This window comes from Sabethes cyaneus, chromosome 3, assembly GCF_943734655.1.
Source record: "Sabethes cyaneus chromosome 3, idSabCyanKW18_F2, whole genome shotgun sequence".
Classification (NCBI taxonomy): Eukaryota; Metazoa; Arthropoda; class Insecta; order Diptera; family Culicidae; genus Sabethes; species Sabethes cyaneus.
This window is the reverse complement of record NC_071355.1, coordinates 138923195-138942776: the sequence shown is the minus strand read 5'-3', so window position 1 is coordinate 138942776 and position 19582 is coordinate 138923195. Positions and strand designations below refer to the sequence as shown.

Below are 19582 nucleotides of genomic sequence, written 5' to 3'. Positions count from 1 at the left end.
AGCAGTACAAACGATCCGAGTACAAACGATCAGAACAGTGTTGTCAAAGCAAATAACATTGAAACACATCGTTGCTCTATTAAATCACTGAGAAAATCTTCGAAAATTATTGAAAAAGCTGTCTTTTGTGTTGTTTTTAATAAAGAAAAATTAATTATGAACATACATTTCTCTTGAAAGTATTGAACCACGTTTTCACCATTGGAGGTTTCAGGTAATTTCAAACTTAAAATTCTTATTTCCAGAACCGAAACAGTGTCTTGGCAACACGATAGTTCATCAGTTGTGCTGCAGCTGCTGCTAGTGGTGAACAGGTTCCGTCAATTCAGAATTTGTTTTCAGTTTTGTTAGAAAATAATAAAACTTTTGGCTAGTGACAAAACCTTAGATAATAGAAAAAAAGAGACTGAATAATATGGTATGTGACAATTGAGTGCTTGACTTTCAGAGTGGTTGTAATCAGTGCTGAAAATTTGATGAATTCGTTAGTAGCGAGGTGGCGATTGCTGAAGAGCAGCTGAAAAATGTACGTTTTTGGACAACAATTTTTAATTCATCATATTTCTTGTCGGAAACCCAGTAAATTGTGTTTGTGTGAATCAAATGTATGGTTGAGTGATTTGTGAAGATGATCCTATCAAAAGATTTTGAAAATATGAATAAAAAAGTGCATTTTCGGATCATTTATGTTCAACTGATTAAAATAGGTAACACTGCTTAACTCGTTCCTTACCCTATGTATGACCACATTTCAAGGTCAAGACTAAAAACATGAGATTGTTCTTGTTCTTTTAAGGGGCTTTATTTTAAAAGGGCGCAGGTATGCGACGCCAATCTTAACTACTTTTGCGTACTACAATGTAGTATGTTTTACTTCATGTGTATGTCACGGTGGATTACGGTGTAACATTTTATAAAACTGTAAATGAAATGAAATGGACATGAAATTGAGTTCATTTTTGAACTTGAAAACTGACTTGAAAATGGAGTTAAAATTAAAATTATGATAGAACCTTAGTCTAGCAAGTCAATTGTATTTTGTTTTAGAATTTGCAGTAAACAAAATATTGTTTGCTGCGGAAGAATTACGCTTCATTTATTCCTAACATTTATTCACAAACATGACAATAATTTGTTGCACCTAATTAACGGGACACAATCGTTCACGAACGATAAAAAAACGAACAAAAATAAACAAATTTAGGCGAATGATTTACGTTCATGGTGGTAAGTAAGGTTGCCAGATATTTAAAAACAACAAATAATTTCCGAATAGCGTTGAAATTGTAACCGCAAAAATTACACGATGAAAAACTACTTCTATATTTTGCACACACATAAAACTGTTAAAGCTTCCACTCGATAGCCCCCAAATATTCACTACCAAAAAACCTGCAGATAACAACGGTTAGAGCACATTCTAGTGTTACTTACAGTGCACTATAAGCATCACCCGTTTGCTGACCGATGGCGGTATGCCGTTGGAAGCGATACAAAGATAGGCACCCATGTTCAATCGATTAACCCGGGCGATTGAAAATACCGACGTGTTTAAACTGGACGCTGTTAAAACAAAAAAGTGATAATGGACTGAATCTAATGGGTTCCAGAACATGAATTCAAATTTTTCCAATTACCTCCAGAACTAATCGGTTCGTTTCCCTCCCGTCGCCATATAATCGACGGCTGCGGTGAACCGGACGCAGCACATTTTAGTGTCACGTTGCTGCCCTCTCGAACCACCATATCCGTGCTGGTAGGATAGTCCAAGATGTTCGGCGGCACTGGGAATAAACGAATGAGGAACAAGTGGTTAATTACCATTGAAAGACACAATGAACAATGATTTCCATTATGCAAAGTTTTTTTTTCAAATTGCTCAAGTAGTGATTCGTACTTACCAACAACGTTTAAGAATCCAATCTGGTTCCGCATAGGATCTGTATTAACTTGGCACATGTACCAACCTTTGTCGGACTCTTTGACATCTTTTATTCGAAGCACCCATTTGCGTCCCTCTACGTGAGTTATCGTCATCCGGTGATTTTTGGTGATCACATGCGTCTGTATCGTCAGAATCGTCTGGGTGTCGACTCTTAGCCAAGCGACCTGCGTGCAGTAAAATATCGTGTTAACACTTAATGAACGTAATTTCTACACTTGGCTCGGCTGAACTTTACCTTGTACGTTTGGAGATTATCAATCACGCAGATCAAAACCGCTTCACGCCCTAGTGCCACCGTTAGATTTTGAATAGGCTCACCAAACTTGGGCAAATCTGTGTAAGAAAGTAAATGATGCGGCATGTTAGATGCTTAAACCGTTATCTCTGAATTGATGACATGATATTTTGTCCAACTTTACATCCGACAACAATAATGAATTGTGTATAATTAACTGTGGCTCACTTTACAGCGAGTGAGAGTATTTCGAAATAAGCGATTAGAATTTTCACAGTTTTCATCTCTTCGTTTTCATATTTTACTGGACTGCCATAGATGAAAATCTTGAACCCGACTAACCCGAGATGAAAATCAAATAGCTTAATTCTGGAAATGTTGGTAATGTTTCAGTTAGTGCATAAAATTAATCAGATGTATAAAAATTTCTTTGACAGTTATAGACCTGTAAATCTATTAATTCTTTGCGCCATTTGCAGTACGACAGTAGGATTTGGAGTACGATGCAGTCGAACGTTTAATACAGCGAATTTCCGAGCACACGATTTCAATTTGAAAATTATACTGAAAATTCCACAGGTTGAACGGGAGAATTGAAAAGTTTCGCCTTTTTCTTGTGTCTGCCGGAATTAGTAATTTGACCTGCACCTAGCGACCGACTCTAAATACACCGTCTAAGTGCATTCATCTCCCACGTTCCTTGGCATGATTTTCCTTATTATTATTTCTTTTTTGTTTCGCTCCTGTCGAGATACACCACGAACTCCTCGGTGTAACTTTGCCGCATGTGAATCCTTTCATCCTGAGCGAACAGCAGCAAAACGAGAAACGACCAAAAAACTCAAGGTACCTGTACTAGTATAGTTCCGATACCGGCACCGGGCACGGCGTTGAAACGACCGAGCTAGAGCAATTAAGTTTTTAACCCAGATTTTCGTAAACTAAGCACGTAATCTGTTGAAAGTTATGCAAATTAACGTTATAGTGAAAGTTCTGCTCTATCGTTCGGAGAGGTGGGTTTAGTGTGAAGTTTCATCAAGGCGAATCTTAGACCGCACCACGGTGTGAATGGGTGCAAAATGAAATGAGTATTAGTCGAAGGGCTAAGTTCGTCCCCGAAGCATTTACATACTGGAAAGGCTCAGCTTACTTTTCTCATTCTCCACTTGCGAACGAGGGAACTATCCGGGACGTTTGATTTCATACTTGCTCTTTATTTTTCCTATCAAACTGGAAAAAGTTATAACGAGGTATTGAAGATAAAAATCAGCATACGGTTCGAGATTTTTCTTTTTTGTGAAATTGATTGAATGAAGATTGATTTTGTTCGAGTCGTAACCTGGGAAAGTGCCGGAGAAGTAATCCGATGAGTAGGTACGAAGCTCGGAAGAAAGAGTTTTATTTCGAAGAGCTTGTTCAACTGCACGAACATAACTTAATAATTTGGAATAATCTGAAAGAGTGTTGTTTCAATTTTTCGTTTGAATTGAAAACAGTGCAAAGTGATTAGGAGTACAATTGGTAATATTTGATTTCGCTTTTAACTATTGGTATTATTGCAATTATTACTCTAACGAATTAACAAACAAACACGATTTTAGAGTAGATGAAACAAAAAAAAGTATTGTTCTATTACAAAATATAAATAAAGCCAATCGTATCAGTTTGAAACTGCTACAATCAATATACAGTTGGATTTCGAATTTGGCAACATATGCGTGTCGGCTATGTTGCCAAAATCGAGACCCTTTTTTGTCATGAAAAAATTGAATGTAAATGCGTTAGAAATTGAGTAAATATTATTAATCAACGATTGCAATCATTTTATGCTTGAAAAGTCCAACAAGAGCTATTCGTCCGGTGTAAGTAACCTTTTCGCAACCTGCGGTAAGACGTAGTCCTACGGCAATCAAAATATTATTCAAAACATTCTATAACAGCAAACTTTTTTTCATGAACACACTAAGGGCATCATTTTTGCGTCATTTAAAGCATGTATGCGAAAACTGACTGATATTTAAGCATATTTTTGTAAGGGAAATATTTTGTGTTGCCAAAAATGGATACTTTTGTTAACAAAATGGCTGGTAAACGGCTGAATAATGCGTACCGTCGGTGCCTTGTGCACGTGTAGGCATAAAATGGACCCTACAGTGGTTCATAGCCTCTTATTCAGCAACTCCTATTCCTACCTCCTCGTGGTACCAGCCGGGATACGAGCAACTTTGGTGGAGATCGGGTAACCAACCCCGGTGGAAGCCAAGGTCGTATGCTGACAGGAAAGGAGGGCTCTTTCGAGCTTCGTTGGCCCTCCGGCGAAACAGAGGGTTGGTGTAGCAGGCTTTGCAAGCCGTCACCACGAAAAATACTAAAGCACGGAACGAAGAACAAATATATTCTTACTGGAACAATCGGAATAGACCCACGCGACGAAAAAGGACTATGGATTGGAAACTCGGGACGTGGAACTGCCGATCTCTCAACTTCCAAGGGAGCACTCGAGTGCTCTCCGACGTATTGAAGAGCCGCAAGTTCGACGCGCAGTTGGAGAGTGAATACGACCGCTGCACAAAACATGATATCAAGATCGTCATCGGGGATTTCAATGCTCAGGTCGGCCAGGAGGAGGAATACAAACCGGTGATTGGAAGGTTCAGTGCAGACCAGCGAACCAATGAAATGGGCCTAAGAATTATCGACTTTGCCGCCTCCAAGAATATGGCCGTACGTAGTACCTTTTTCCTGCACAGAATCCACCATAAGTACACCTGGAGGTCACCAAATCAGACAGAATCACAGATCGACCACGTTTTGATCGACAGTCGGCACTTCTCAGACATTATCGACGTCAGATCCTATCGAAGCGCTAACGTTGACTCGGACCACTACCTAGTGATGGTTAAGATGCGCCCAAGACTCTCCGTTGTGAACAACATTCGGTACCGACGCCAGCCTCGGTTAGATCTCGCGCGGCTGAAGCAGCCAGACGTCGCCGCAAACTACGCGCATTCACTCGAAGCTGCACTGCCGGAAGAGGACGAGCTGGACGAAGCCCCTCTCGAGGACTGTTGGAACACTATCAAAACAACCATCAGCAGTGTAGCGGAGAGCTCCATCGGATATGTGGCCCGGAATCAGCGGAACGATTGGTTTGACGATGAATGTAGGAGGGTGATGCATGAGAAGAACGCTGCGCGGGTGGGCAATATGCGCAGTGCCACACGTCAGAACGTGGAAAGACACAAACAGAAGAAGATGCAGCGAAACCAAATCTTTCGGGAGAAAAAACGCAACCTGGAAGAGCAGGAATATGCAGAGTTGGAGCGGCTGCATCGTTCTCAGGAAACGCGGAAGTTCTACCAGAAACTGAACGGATCCCGCAAAGGCTTTGTGCCGCGAGCCGAAATGTGTCGGGATAAGACTGGCAGTATTCTGACGGACGATCGCGAGGTGACGGATAGGTGGAAGCAGCACTTCGATGAACACCTGAATGGCGCCCAGGCGGAAAACCATGACGGCGGGGAAAGCGATTTCGACGGTGCAGCAAACGGGGAAGAGGTGCCAGCCCCAACGATAGGCGAAGCTAAGGAGGCCATCATGCAGCTAAAGAACAACAAGTCAGCTGGAAAAGATGGCATCGGAGCGGAGCTTATTAAAATGGGACCAGAAAAGCTGGCCGTTTGTCTGCACCGACTAATTGTTAGAATTTGGGATACGGAACAGCTACAGGAGGAGTGGAAAGATGGGGTTATCTGCCCGATCTACAAAAAGGGCGACAAGTTGGACTGTGAGAACCATCGAGCGATCACCGTTCTCAATGCCGCATATAAAGTGTTGTCCCAAATCATTTTCCGCCGTCTATCACCAATTGCGAATAGATTTGTGGGAACTTATCAAGCCGGCTTCGTCGAAGGTCGGTCTACAACGGATCAAATATTTACAGTGCGGCAAATCCTCCAAAAGGGCCGTGAATACAGAGTTCCCACGCATCATTTATTCGTTGACTTCAAAGCCGCATATGATACCATCGATCGGAAAGAGCTATGGAAAATCATGGACGAGAACAGCTTCCCCAGGAAGCTCATCAAACTGATTAAATCTACGATGGATGGTACACAGTGCTGTGTTCGGATTTCGGGTGGATTGTCATGTTCATTCGAATCACACAGAGGGCTCGTCAAGGTGATGGTCTTTCATGCCTGCTGTTCAACATAGCGCTACAAGGTATTATGAACCGAGCGGATAGATATCAACACGCGGGGCACGATATTCAACAAATCTAGTCAATTCGTCTGCTTTGCCGATGACATGGATATTATCGGCAGAACATCTGTGGCGGTGGCTGAACAGTACACCAGACTAAAGCGCGAAGCAGAAAAGATTGGGTTAAAGGTAAATACGTCTAAAACAAAGTACATGCTGGCCAGCGGAACCGAGGTCGAACGACACCGCTTGGGCAGTAGTATATTGATCGACGGCGATGAGTTTGAGGTAGTCGATGAATTTGTCTACCTTGGCTCACTGGTAACGGTGGACAATGATACCAGCCGTGAGATTCGGAGGCGTATTATCAGCGGAAGTGGTGCTTACTATGGGCTCCACAAGCAATTGCGGTCGAGCAGACTAAGTCCCCGTACAAAGTGCACCCTGTACAAGACGCTTATTAGACCGGTTGTTCTCTACGGGCATGAAACATGGACAATGCTCGAGGAGGACCTGCGAGTGCTCGGAGTCTTCGAACGACGAGTGCTAAGAACGATCTTCGGCGGCGTACAGGAGAACGGAGTATGGATGCGGAGGATGAACCATGAACTCGCACAGCTCTATGGCGAACCCAGTATCCAGAAGGTGGCTAAAGCTGGACGGATACGATGGGCAGGGCATGTTGCAAGAATGCCGGACAACTACCCTGTAAAGATGGTGTTCGCCTCAAATCCAGTAGGAACAAGACGACCAGGAGCGAAGCGAGCAAGATTGTTAGACCAGGTGGAGCGAGATCTGGCCGAGAGTACTCGGTGTCCGAGGAAATGGAGAGCGGTAGCCCTCAACCAAGTTACATGGAGAAATTTTGTTCAACATGCTTTGTCTTAGGACGGCAAGCCACCTAAGTAAGTAAGTAAGTTGTTATCAAAATCGAGGCTTGCCAAAATCGAACCATGCCAAATTCGAAATCCTACAGTATAAACATTATATGTTGCTTGCAATATTTTAACACTGCCTATTAAATGCAATTCAATTGTACTGAATAATCAAGCACACACTGCAGCTTTTGGTACCTTTTACCATTTGACATGCAACAGCTTGACTTTTGCTCTAAAACATTGTTTATAAATGGAAAAAAATCAAACGTTGACTTGAATGTTCTTTTCGCAAGAGGATAAAAACATGTTTATGTTTATGCAATTAAAGATACTTACCTCTGTCCAGAAAATATGCATTGTTTTCCTCAGCAATTTCTTCTGAAAAAAAAGAGAAATAGAAATTATAAGTCGGTTATGACAATATTCAAGAAAAAAAATTTAAAAAATAATTTTTATTACTCACTATTTGGGCATCAGACACGAATGCACCGAAATGGTGTAAAATGTATTTAATAAGATGAACAAACAACAGCTACTTGGGCCATTGCAAATTAATATTTTTAAAGTTTTTGTCCTCCTTCCCCTCCCCCTTGGAAATTGGCTTGAAAAATCGGGGGGCAAAAAATCAGACGGGTTGTGTACAAGACACAACCGCAAATGTGACGCAGGACTACATATAAGTCTGTGATAGTAACATGTATCCATGCATGTAATCATTCGATTCTTCATGTATACATACTATATGCAGTGATGTTAAAAACTCAAAACTAATCAAAAATCAAAATCAACTGTGAATCATATCAACTTGATCCTATGCAGAAAAAACTCACGCGTGGGTTCCTCTGTTTTCATAGCAAGAAGCACAAAACTCACACATATTTCTTCCCGCTTGATCATATTCTGCTTTGCTTCAACTGCTACCCGGAGCTATACACCTTTACATACAAATTCGTTATTGAACAGCACAGGCATTCTTTCGTGCGATACGTAACTGTGACTGAGCGTTAGAGAATGAATCTCTAAATAAATCGTTAAGTTAAACTATAACACACATTTAAACTACATGTTTATCTAATTCTTATTAGGCTTTTTGCTTTCTAGTTAAGAAAATGTCGATTCCCGCGGAGGAAAAATGTAAATTCTGCCAATTTGTTTGCCATCTTCATTCATGAATGTGTACTAGCTTTTTTCGCAGCTGATGTTTTCTCTGGCGGTTATTTCTCTTTCGCTCTCTGGTTCGTTGTATGAAATGCCAGCTGTGGAAGAAGTAAGCAAAATGCTCACTGCTGAATTTGGTTCACATCTCATAGCAACAGAGACATCGCATATAATAGCGAGAGAAATCCGTATGTGAGTTCGGCGCTTCTGATCAAAGTTGAAATTTCTTGTGCTTGAAATCTCATTGAGTTTTTTGCTGCTATGAATTTTTCAACACTGATATATACAGCATATATACATGCTACATGCGTTGTGTGTAACATTTATCAAAGTAGTAACATTGTATACGTCCAATCTTCAATATATTCCAGAGTTATTTCTATGTGCATTTGGAAACAATTTAACAAAATCAAGAACGAAAACTATTGCTTTCCTGCTACTTTACAGAAATCAAAGATTGTTTTTATTACCAATCGTTCCACCACGTTGAAGGGATTTTGCCAATTCAATCCCCTTTTATCAACAGCACATCTTTTCATTACACTTCTAATGCAACGCAAACTTGCGCATCCATACAGAATTAAATTATAATCGAACACTACAGCTGCAACGCATTTTTCCAACACAGATATCAAATTTGCCTAGGTTTAAACGTCTTGCCGCAAAAAAATTTGCAATCTGTTAAGACAATGGACTAGTCATTTTTTCTGGCACACTTCCCTGACACAGACATCAACTTGGACTAGGTTTAATCGCGCTCGAAAGAAATTTGTTGGCACGAAGGGGCGTTGTCACTATTTCTGGCGTATTTCCCAAGTAAGGGCTTCAAAATGGTCTAGGTTTAATCACGGTATTAAGAAATCTTCTTGAGACGAAGAAACTTTGACACTTGTTTTGGCTTGCTTCCCAAGCAAAGACATCAAATTGGTATAGGTTTAGATCATCGTAAAGAAGCTTCCAACCAATCACGAAGCAGGAATTTCCAGTTGGACAGTGTTAGTACATTAATTTCAATTTTTCAATAGTACGTACTTTGGAATCAATAGGTTTCATTACTGGATTGGCGTAAAACTGTCTAAAATCGATCTGAAAACCGTATGGCTATTAGCGCTTAAAATCTTTCATTTTTCGTGACGCTCGCACTTTTCGATTTTTTGGAATGACACCCTATTCCAAACCTTGCCGTAAGATGTAGTCCTATGTCAAAAACATTTTCATAAAGTAAGCGCGCAACGCTAGCTGGTATAGATCTTAATCTTTATAAATAGCGTTAATACACCAGCACATAAGATAAATTTGCTAAATTTGATTGACGACAATGAATTGAAGAAAATAAATATTCTACTGTGCAATTACAGATGAACAGCACACAAATGCTAGCAAATCTCACTTTTAATTGATATAATTTTTATACCTCGAGTTGAAGGCCCTTCTCCAGCGTCCCAAGCAGCCGCTGGCGCCACGTTACCTCGCTCCGCTCTCTTATTGGCCCGATAACACCGAGCACACTCGGCATCGGTCCTTGGCTGTTTAGCCGGATTTTCATTAGCTTCCTTCTATGCGCGCTTTCGGAAGTCACGCAGATATTTTGAATCCATATGTTAAGACATTCTATTGACGTAGGACTACGTCTTTCAGGTAGGTAGCTGGTATAGGGGTAATTCCAAAAAAAATTTCTCGAGAAGTGGTCAGGTTTTGAACGCTAATAGCTTAGCGATTTCCCGATCGATTTTCAATATTTGTGCACCAATTGATCGGATCGGAACTAAGAATTGGCTCAAATGAAGAACGCTATTATTTCGTATGTGTACACTATTGAAAAATTGAAAATAATGAAGCATTATCCAACTATAAATCCTCGCTTCCTGATTGGTCGAAGAAAAGGCGTCATCATTGTTTGCACGTGTTTTTTGCAAAAAAGTGACAGAAACTCCTCGTCCCAATAGGTCGAAGATTTTTTACGGCACTTAAACCTATACCAATTTGAGATCTGTGCTTGGGAAGTACTTCAGGGTCCAAAACCACCCCTCTTCTTCAACCGATGTTATCGTTTCAGCATTAAACCTAGTTCAATGTGATGTCCTGAATTTAAACAATTTTCTTAAAACATAAAACCATCCCTATTCTTCAACCGCCTTTAACATTTAAGATTGAAATTAGTCCAAATTGATTTCCTGAAGGTGAACCGTCATCGAAAAGTGAGCGGCCATCCTTCTTTTTTGCCAGATTGTATCCATATAGGTACTGCGGAATTTGTTTGAAACTGTTGTCTTGCATTTGTGCATGTGACGTGACACAGAATTCTCAAAGCAAGAAAAATCAGCGACTCTCTTATCCGAGAATAGTTTTGAACGTTTTATTTGCTGCTTTGCTGCTGTTTCTGTTATTTGCTGGCAATTCTTTACATAGTTTCCATAGTGAAGCATTATATTTAGATTAATTTCTTTCAAAAATGATGGACAAGACAAGGCAGCAGGGACCCGTATTACCATACAAAACCATACTTACTTTTACATACATACTTACCATACTTTTTATAAATTTAATATAATAATAATGGTACTACATAATCAACCACAATTTGTTAATTTATATCAAAAAATATTATGCACCTGTGAAATTTACGGTGAGCAAACTTCGTAACAAACTTGAATTTATTTATACCTGAAAATAAAAATCACGCACAATGAAATGAGCCAATAAGTCCCTAAGCTGATAAGCATTTCCTCCCATCAACGCTAATATGCAGAGATACAGCGCCCTACTAGCTTAGAATAGATTTGGTTTTCACGTTTAAACTTTAAGTAAAAATGCTAAAAGCCTATTTTTTTGCTCGATTAAAACAATCTCTTTGTTTTTTTTCGCCCCCCCCCCTTCAGTGGCCCAACACCGGAAGGACAAAAACTTTTTAAAATATTAGTAATGACCTTATGTTCTTTGCTTTTTGCCTTTTGGTTATGATTTTCAACTTTTGACTTTTTGCTTTTGATTTTTGACTTTTTATTTTTATCTTTCAACTTAAGGAAAAGTAAACGTTTAAAATGTAGATTTAGGAAAACTGAAAAATACTTAATATTAGGTCAAAAATACAGACTTAGCGAAGGCGAGAGTCGAACTCACAGCTCTCAATCTCTAGTTGAGCGTGTTGTTTAACCAAATATCTTGCAACTTCAATTCTGAGTTTTGAGTTTTCGACTTTTGACTTTAATGTCAAATTTTAACACCGACTTTACGCTTAGCATCAATTCCAATTTGATTAAATTTTCAGAGCTATTTAAAGTCCAATTTCATGTTACATTTCAAGGCACATTTTATGTCTAATTCAATAAGTTCAATTTGAAGTCCAAATTCAAGTGCAACTTCTTTTTAAATATTGAGACTAATTTAAAACCAAATTCCAAATTGGGCTTCGAAGTTCATGTGTCAAATTCAAACATAAGCCCCGATTCTGATCTAACGTCTAGTCCAGGTTTATGTCCAATTTCAAATCAACTGATGAGCCCAGGCTGGGCCAAGTGCTCCACAATATTCAATGAAAAAGAATGTCGTGGTGTAACACAGAAGTTCGAAGTTATTAAGCCTAAACCACCGTAGTTTTGCGATAATTAATTTAATTGAGTAAAAAAAGAACGGCTACTTTACGACATCTTTGTTTTTCCAGGACGAAACATACATTTAAAAGGTCGGTTTCCCGCCTTCCGTTTATGTTATGGGCACTCCAGTGACGATTTTGAATTTCAGATTTGGATTCTATAGACGTATTCCGCTTATTTTGAAACTAATTCCAGTGTCGCGCGGAACAAGCACTATGCCATGAAACGCCGCTCCTATAAAATGTACCTCATGTACCTTTTCTCGGAAACTAATCAGCGTATTTGAACAATTTTTTTTGCTGGCGCAAGTTTTGAGATGATTTGTGTAACTTAGGAGCTATTGTAAACGCAACACAACCCGAGAAAAACGAAACAGAAGAAAAAGCGATGGCTAAAATAATAAAATTTTGCATTCAGAAACAATCAGAAACTATATAGTTTCTGATGCACAACCTTTTTTCCTTGTTTAGAAATCACAAAATATCGTGCAGAAACTAAACACATTCCGCCATGCATTGAAAAAGTATTTATTAAACATCGGTATGCGATGGTCATTTGTACGGTGTAGATGGCTTACGGGTGTTTTTTTCATATTCAGTTTTATGTTATTCCCTTTATATCTTCAGCTGGTCACGGGTCGAGATAGCTTCAAACAGTAGAGTCCATTATGAATATTATTCAATAAATTGAGGCCATAAAATTCAACAGCATAAAAAAGTTCAACTGAGTGAGAAACACCAGAGGATAACCGAACTCGGCCAGATCTCTTCCATCTTTTTGTCGCTTTGGTTTCAGGTTTTGCAGACCGGATCACTCCATAAGGGCAAAGAAAGTGTTTTATGGATCAGGATATTTGGCACAATAAATAGAATGTGGTCCTTTTATTTACGTTGACTCTTGGTGGCGCGATTTTCTGCTTGTTGCCAGGCACGCGATCTTGCAGAAAAACGTTTACCAATTTTCAAAACCAATGAATAAATAATGAAAAATTGAAAATGTTAAAAACTAATAACATCTTAAATGTTTGTTAAAGGGATTGCATAAACTTTTTTTTTCAAAAATAATCGTTTTAAGATAACATTTCTTGAGAACCCACATGTTTTCTGGTAAAACAAAACTGAGTTCGTACATTCCAATCAACTAAATAAAGAATAATAAATTCCACACTTCTCTGGACTACGCAAATTGGTAAGTATTTCATCACAGACGGATTCTATTTTACCAGAGACTCGACATTTGGTTTACCAGCATGAAAATAAACAGGCCTGGATACTGGAATCGAAGGAACAAATCTTTCTAATCTTCCTACACCAGGAGTGCGACCACAAAGCGGTACTTTTCGATTGAATGAGTGGATTATGGGTAAGTGGTAGAAACGGTTTCAAAGCCTGGAACGTCTTTCGCAGGAACAGTTTCATTCGTATCACACCGTTTCGAAGGCGCGCAGTACGATTCAATTCGGCGCTTATTGCTGTGTAATAAAATTTCGTTATAAGAAATTCACTTGCCACGGGGTTTCATACCCGTGGCGCGTGTTTGAGACTGGCAAGAATGGAGATTTAATTTACGATTTTCGTTCGCTCGGAGAAAGAAGAAAACAGATAATCTTATTTGTAAACAAGCTTGTAAAAGATATTATTGATTGACGCTGAATGAGAAAGTTAAAGTGTTACTGGTTTGCGAAAATTATTTTTGAATATGAACATGCACTTATAGACAACGTATCGTTACGCTTAAAGCAGATAAATTGACATTGTACGAAAGTTTGCAAATAAGATTAGAGGAATAATATAGATCAAGAACGATGGTAATAATGGGTAGCACGAGCAGCCGCGTCGGTAGAATTTCAAATAGATAACGATTCTTCTCTAAAAAATGAAGCTGAATTTTGTTTGTTATTAATGGGACACTGTCTATCATTTTATTTCTATTTACTTGCTTAACCGTGTGTTTACTTCATTTGTTTGTGATCCCCGTACCTTTGATAGTACTGGTTTTGGGTAACACTTTTATTGGATGATAAAATCAGGTCCATTTATCCGAAAAACTAAATATTAATACACAGTTGGTACCGTTTTCTTCCATATTTTAAAATGAATTTTGCAATTTTGAGTATCTCAAGAATTATAAATCATTGATCACCACAAAATATTTTCCGCTTATTACGGGACCAACTTTCTACTTTATTTAAATGAATAATTATTTATGCGATTTTTGGCAATAGTTAATAATAATAAAAACTCAAGTTGGCGCTAAAACAGACCCTGATTAACATGTTTCGACTGTAATTCACTTACATTTCATTTTACTCAAATAAACAAGTTCAAATCTATTTTTAACTTGACATTCCCAGTATCACATTTTTTTCTCGCTCAAACGTTTCGGTTTTACCAGAAAATTTGTACCAAAGAACGTTGAGCAGAATTTCTTCGCTAAACCCGCAAATGTCTGCCCATAACGGGAGGTTGGTTGGGAAACTGTAGCGGGTTCGGTATTGACATCCTAGCGGAGTGAAATCACTGACTCTGCTTCAACGACGTAGTCGATGGTTACGCTGCTCATGTTTCCCTCCTTGCCTTCATAAAGCTCTCCAGCCACCGCCGGTGCACAGTGGTCTGAATACGAACAAAAATAAGTCAGTTTTCAATTGAGAACTTCAAATAGATTTTGAGTACTAGGTATATTCGGTAAGTTTGTTTGATAGTACGGAATCAGCAACATGGGTTCCTGCCTGGTCGTTCAATGAACACTAATTTAATGGAGTTTACTACCCATTGCAGTGAAGCTATCGGTAAAGGTCTTCAGGTAGACGCGATCTAACGGACCTGAAAGCTGCTTTTGATCGCATTGATCATGACTTTGCATTAAAAAGCTTAGACATTTAAGTTTCTCCTGGCAGCTTTGTGCATGGCTGGAATCCTATCTTAAAAATAGAACCCTACAAGTCAAAGTTGGTACTGGCTTATCGCATGGATTTTCTAACTGCTCCGGAGTTCCATAAGGCAGCAACCTTGGACCTATCTTGTTTACCTTGTTCCTTAACGATGCAGCAAATTTATGTAACGGTAAATGTAAACTAGTTTACACTGACGATTTCAAAACTCACAACACCAGCGAAAATCTCGCTGACTGCCATGTTCTTCAAGCCCGTCTGGAACGTTTTGCCGAATGGTGTAAATAATCAGGATGACCCTTAGTGTAGAGAAGTGCGTCGTTATATTTTTTCATTGCAAAAGAAACCGGGAAGTATACAGCTTTGACTATTCAATTGGAAATCATATCTTGGAGCGGAAAGAAGTAGTAAAAGATTTAGGAGTGAACCTAGACTCGAAGCTTACGTTCAACAGCAACAAGCATCAGTAGTTGGCAAAGCGAATTGGGAACTCGGGTTGATGTTTAAGATAGCTCAGGAATTCGATGACTCCCTCTACCTCCGGTCGCTGTACTATGCGTTAGTTAGGTCTCATCTTGAATCTTCCGCTATTATTTGGTCCCCGTATCAAATGAATTGGATCCGTCGCATCGAAAATATTCAGCGATAGATTGTATGGTTTCTCAGGAAACGCGGAAGTTCTACCAGAAACTGAACGGATCCCGCAAAGGCTTTGTGCCGCGAGCCGAAATGTGTCGGGATAAGACTGGCAGTATTCTGACGGACGATCGTGAGGTGACGGATAGGTGGAAGCAGCACTTCGACGAACACCTGAATGGCGCCCAGGCGGAAAACCATGGCGGCGGGGAAAGCAATTTCGACGGTGCAGCAAACGGGGAAGAGGTGCCAGCCCCAACGATAGGCGAAGTTAAGGAGGCCATCATGCAGCTAAAGAACAACAAGTCAGCTGGAAAAGATGGCATCGGAGCGGAGCTTATTAAAATGGGACCAGAAAAGCTGGCCGTTTGTCTACACCGACTAATTGTTAGAATTTGGGATACGGAACAGCTACCGGAGGAGTGGAAAGATGGGGTTATCTGCCCGATCTACAAAAAGGGCGACAAGTTGGACTGTGAGAACTATCGAGCGATCACCGTTCTCAATGCCGCTTATAAAGTGCTGTCCCAAATCATTTTCCGCCGTCTATCACCAATTGCGAATAGATTTGTGGGAACTTATCAAGCCGGCTTCGTCGAAGGTCGGTCTACAACGGATCAAATATTTACACTGAGGCAAATCCTCCAAAAGGGCCGTGAATACAGAGTTCCCACGCATCATTTATTCGTTGACTTCAAAGACGCATATGATACCATCGACCGGAAAGAGCTATGGAAAATCATGGACGAGAACAGCTTCCCCAGGAAGCTCATCAAACTGATTAAATCTACGATGGATGGTACGCATTGCTGTATTCGGATTTCGGGTGGATTGTCAAGTTTATTCGAATCACACAGAGGGCTTCGTCAAGGTGATGGTCTTTCATGCCTGCTGTTCAACATAGCGCTACAAGGTGTTATGAACCGAGCGGATATCAACACGCGGGGCACGATATTCAACAAATCTAGTCAATTCGTCTGCTTTGCCGATGACATGGATATTATCGGCAGAACATCTGTGGCGGTGGCTGAACAGTACACCAGACTAAAGCGCGAAGCAGAAAAGATTGGGTTAAAGGTAAATATGTCTAAAACAAAGTACATGCTGGCCAGCGGAACCGAGGCCGAACGACAGTATCCAGAAGGTGGCTAAAGCTGGACGGATGCGATGGGCAGGGCATGTTGCAATAATGCCGGACAACTACCCTGCAAAGATGGTGTTCGCCTCAAATCCGGTAGGAACAAGACGACCAGGAGCGCAGCGAGCAAGATGGTTAGACCAGGTGGAGCGAGATCTGGCGGAGAGTACTCGGTGTCCGAGGAATTGGAGAGCGGTAGCCCTCAACCAAGTTACATGGAGAAATTTTGTTCAACAGGCTTTGTCTTAGGACGGCAAGCCACCTAAGTAAGTAAGTTGTATGGTACGCCCTTAGAAACCTACGCTGGATTAACCCTGATGTCCCTGACCACTTGTCGCTGTATGAATACCGCTGTCGATTGCTTGGTATTACCTCACTCGAGAATAGGAGGAAAATCGCTAAAGCTGTTTTTGCTGCTAAAATTATTTCTTCTGAAATTGATTGTCCCAATCTTTTGGAACTACTTGATGCTGAGGTCCAACCTAGACATTTAAGAGCTCGTGATAGCTTCTTCAGCCTTTCTTTCGCTAGATCCGAGTTTTTACGAAACTCTCTGTTTTATTCTATGTGCACAGTATTTAGTGAATTTTTTCACCTTTTTGAATTCGGGGTTAGTAACGCTAGTTTTCATCGTAGACTATTAGATGTATTGTCATGACTTTGGCATATTTGTTATTTCAATTTGTATACTTTAAGCTTGATTGTTAGTTCTTAAGTTTGTTTTGTTAAATGCAACCAAAAAGAAGGGTTTTTATGCCTTTCCGGCTTTTTCCCCAAATTCATTCACATGAATAGAATCAATAAACAAATAAACAAATAGACAAATCTGATATTAAACGTTTTTAGTTTTTTTATTAATCAATCTGAAAAATGATTTAAATCGATTTTAAAGTTAGGTTTATTGGAGAGGTTGAATTGAATGAGTTAGCAAAATATTTAATTTTTAGCTTGAGGTAAACTCTGACTAAAAATCCCTCGTGCATCACCGGCACACTTCTTGTGATGTGGGGTTAATCCCGGTGTAGTGGTTAGCATTCTCGTCGAGGACCTAGGTTCAAGCCTCAAGCCCGCAGAAGCTACGAATAACCCAAGCTGATAAAGTGACTCTAATCAAACACACAACAAACAACAACAACCTCTTGGGACAGTAACTGAAACCATTCAACACACCTTTCCACTTTCCATTCGACACAATATTCCACCACGTTGCGGAGCAGTACTGAATGAAACTCTAACGACGTAAACAACCCGGAAACACCTGGAAAATCCAGATTGATCTGGATCAAAGTTGGCTAAAGTGCTAAAAATGCCAAATCAACAGTGTGTATTGTGCTGAAGGTTTATAAGGAGAACCTGGTTGTGGAAAGGCAGCAAAACACTATCAAGAAAACCGGAACTAGGGACCAAGAGATGAAGAGAAAGTTATTGAAGTACGTTAAGTCTTAACGCATCTTGGCATCTCCATCCGGGATATGGCTGAAAGGTACGATGCCAACTATCATACCCCGCAGAACACCCTCGCTCGAAAAGTCTTACAGTTCCAGTTCACATCCGGGTGGGCACTTGAAGCAGAATTGATTGATCAAGAAGCGTACTAGATGTTTGCACGATCAAGTTTTGACGAAATTCGATGGCTGTATTTTGATAAATACGTAAACAAGGCCCTATGATGCCATAGGGTGTCACAACAAAATTTTTATATGGCGTCAACATTAGTTTACGCGATTTAGGGGTCGCACATTTAAGTTTTATCTTTCCGAAGTACAAGTAGGTACATTTCTTAATTTTCTTATACGTTACAGAACAGTTATGACGGATTGTTTCACGTAGCAGATTAAAATCGAAGACAGCGGCAACTCTACTGAAAATTCGCTGTATCCCGGTTATGGCACTGCAATGTAGTGTGCACTGTTTCGTTCGTAGTTGGTGCATTGAAATGGTGTTCGCAGCATTGCTTTACTTCACCGGGGCGTACGTACGTACGTACAGGACAATGGATTCTTTCCTGTATCATATCAGCGAAGCTTAAAGGCAGCGTTGAATCGACTCAATTCTGGCCATCCCGTTGTGGTAATACGGATGCCAGACAATGAAAGCGTGTAATGCCTTGAGACAATACACTTAGGTGAAGCCCTTAGTAGTGTGCAAGACGAATCCTAGAGTACTGAATGCTTTGTTGCAATGCACAATGTTGAAAATGTACTGTCTAAACGACAACTGAGTGTCCAAAATAACCTGGTCGACACGTTGTATTTCAGTACGATGGAGCTTGTAGTTAAAATCACAGGTTGACGAACTCGGGCGATAGAAACAATGGAGCATTTTTCACGGATGCAGGATTCACGAGCATGCAGATCAAGTTGAACCCAGCGTGTTGAACTGTCAAGTTCTTGAACGATAAAGATAAATGAAGGCCTTGAAGAACATGATTAACATCATTGAAGTATAGCAGAAAGATAAGGGGTCCCAAATGACTGCCCTTTGGGATTCCTAACGTGGCCGGAAACGTATTAGATAGAAAACGTTCAAACGTCACGATCAGTTTACGACCAGCGAGGTCAGAACTAAATCGACGCAACACACTCCCGTCAATACCGAATCTTTCCAATTTAGCAATTTCCGCAATAGCAAGAGCTAGATGAAGCCTCTTTTGAAGACTGTTGGAATGCCGTAAAAACAACCATTAACAGCGTAGCGGAGAACATCCTAGGCCGTGTGGTACCGAATCGACGTAACGAATGGTTTGACGAGGAGTGTTAGCAGATATTAGATGGGAAGAACGCAGCGCGGGTACAAATACTGCGTAAAGCCCCCCCTCAGAAGGTGGAGCGATACAAATATAAGCAGAGACAGCAAACCTGACTCTTCTAGGAGAAGAAGCGCCACCAGGAGGAGAAGGACTG

At 40.3% G+C, this 19582-nt stretch overlaps 1 protein-coding gene across 1 annotated transcript in view; it reads right to left on the bottom strand.

The window, feature by feature from the left end:
- Positions 1-19582, bottom strand: part of LOC128742911 (lachesin-like) — a 68159-nt gene that overhangs the window by 32591 nt on the left and 15986 nt on the right. Inside the window, exons 2-6 of the mRNA XM_053839407.1 lie at positions 7598-7639; positions 2181-2278; positions 1902-2109; positions 1638-1784; positions 1435-1563 (exon numbers count right to left, since the gene is read on the bottom strand). Of these exons, the coding sequence (XP_053695382.1) occupies positions 1435-1563; positions 1638-1784; positions 1902-2109; positions 2181-2278; positions 7598-7639 (624 nt within the window). The remainder of the gene's footprint in view (positions 1-1434; positions 1564-1637; positions 1785-1901; positions 2110-2180; positions 2279-7597; positions 7640-19582) is intronic.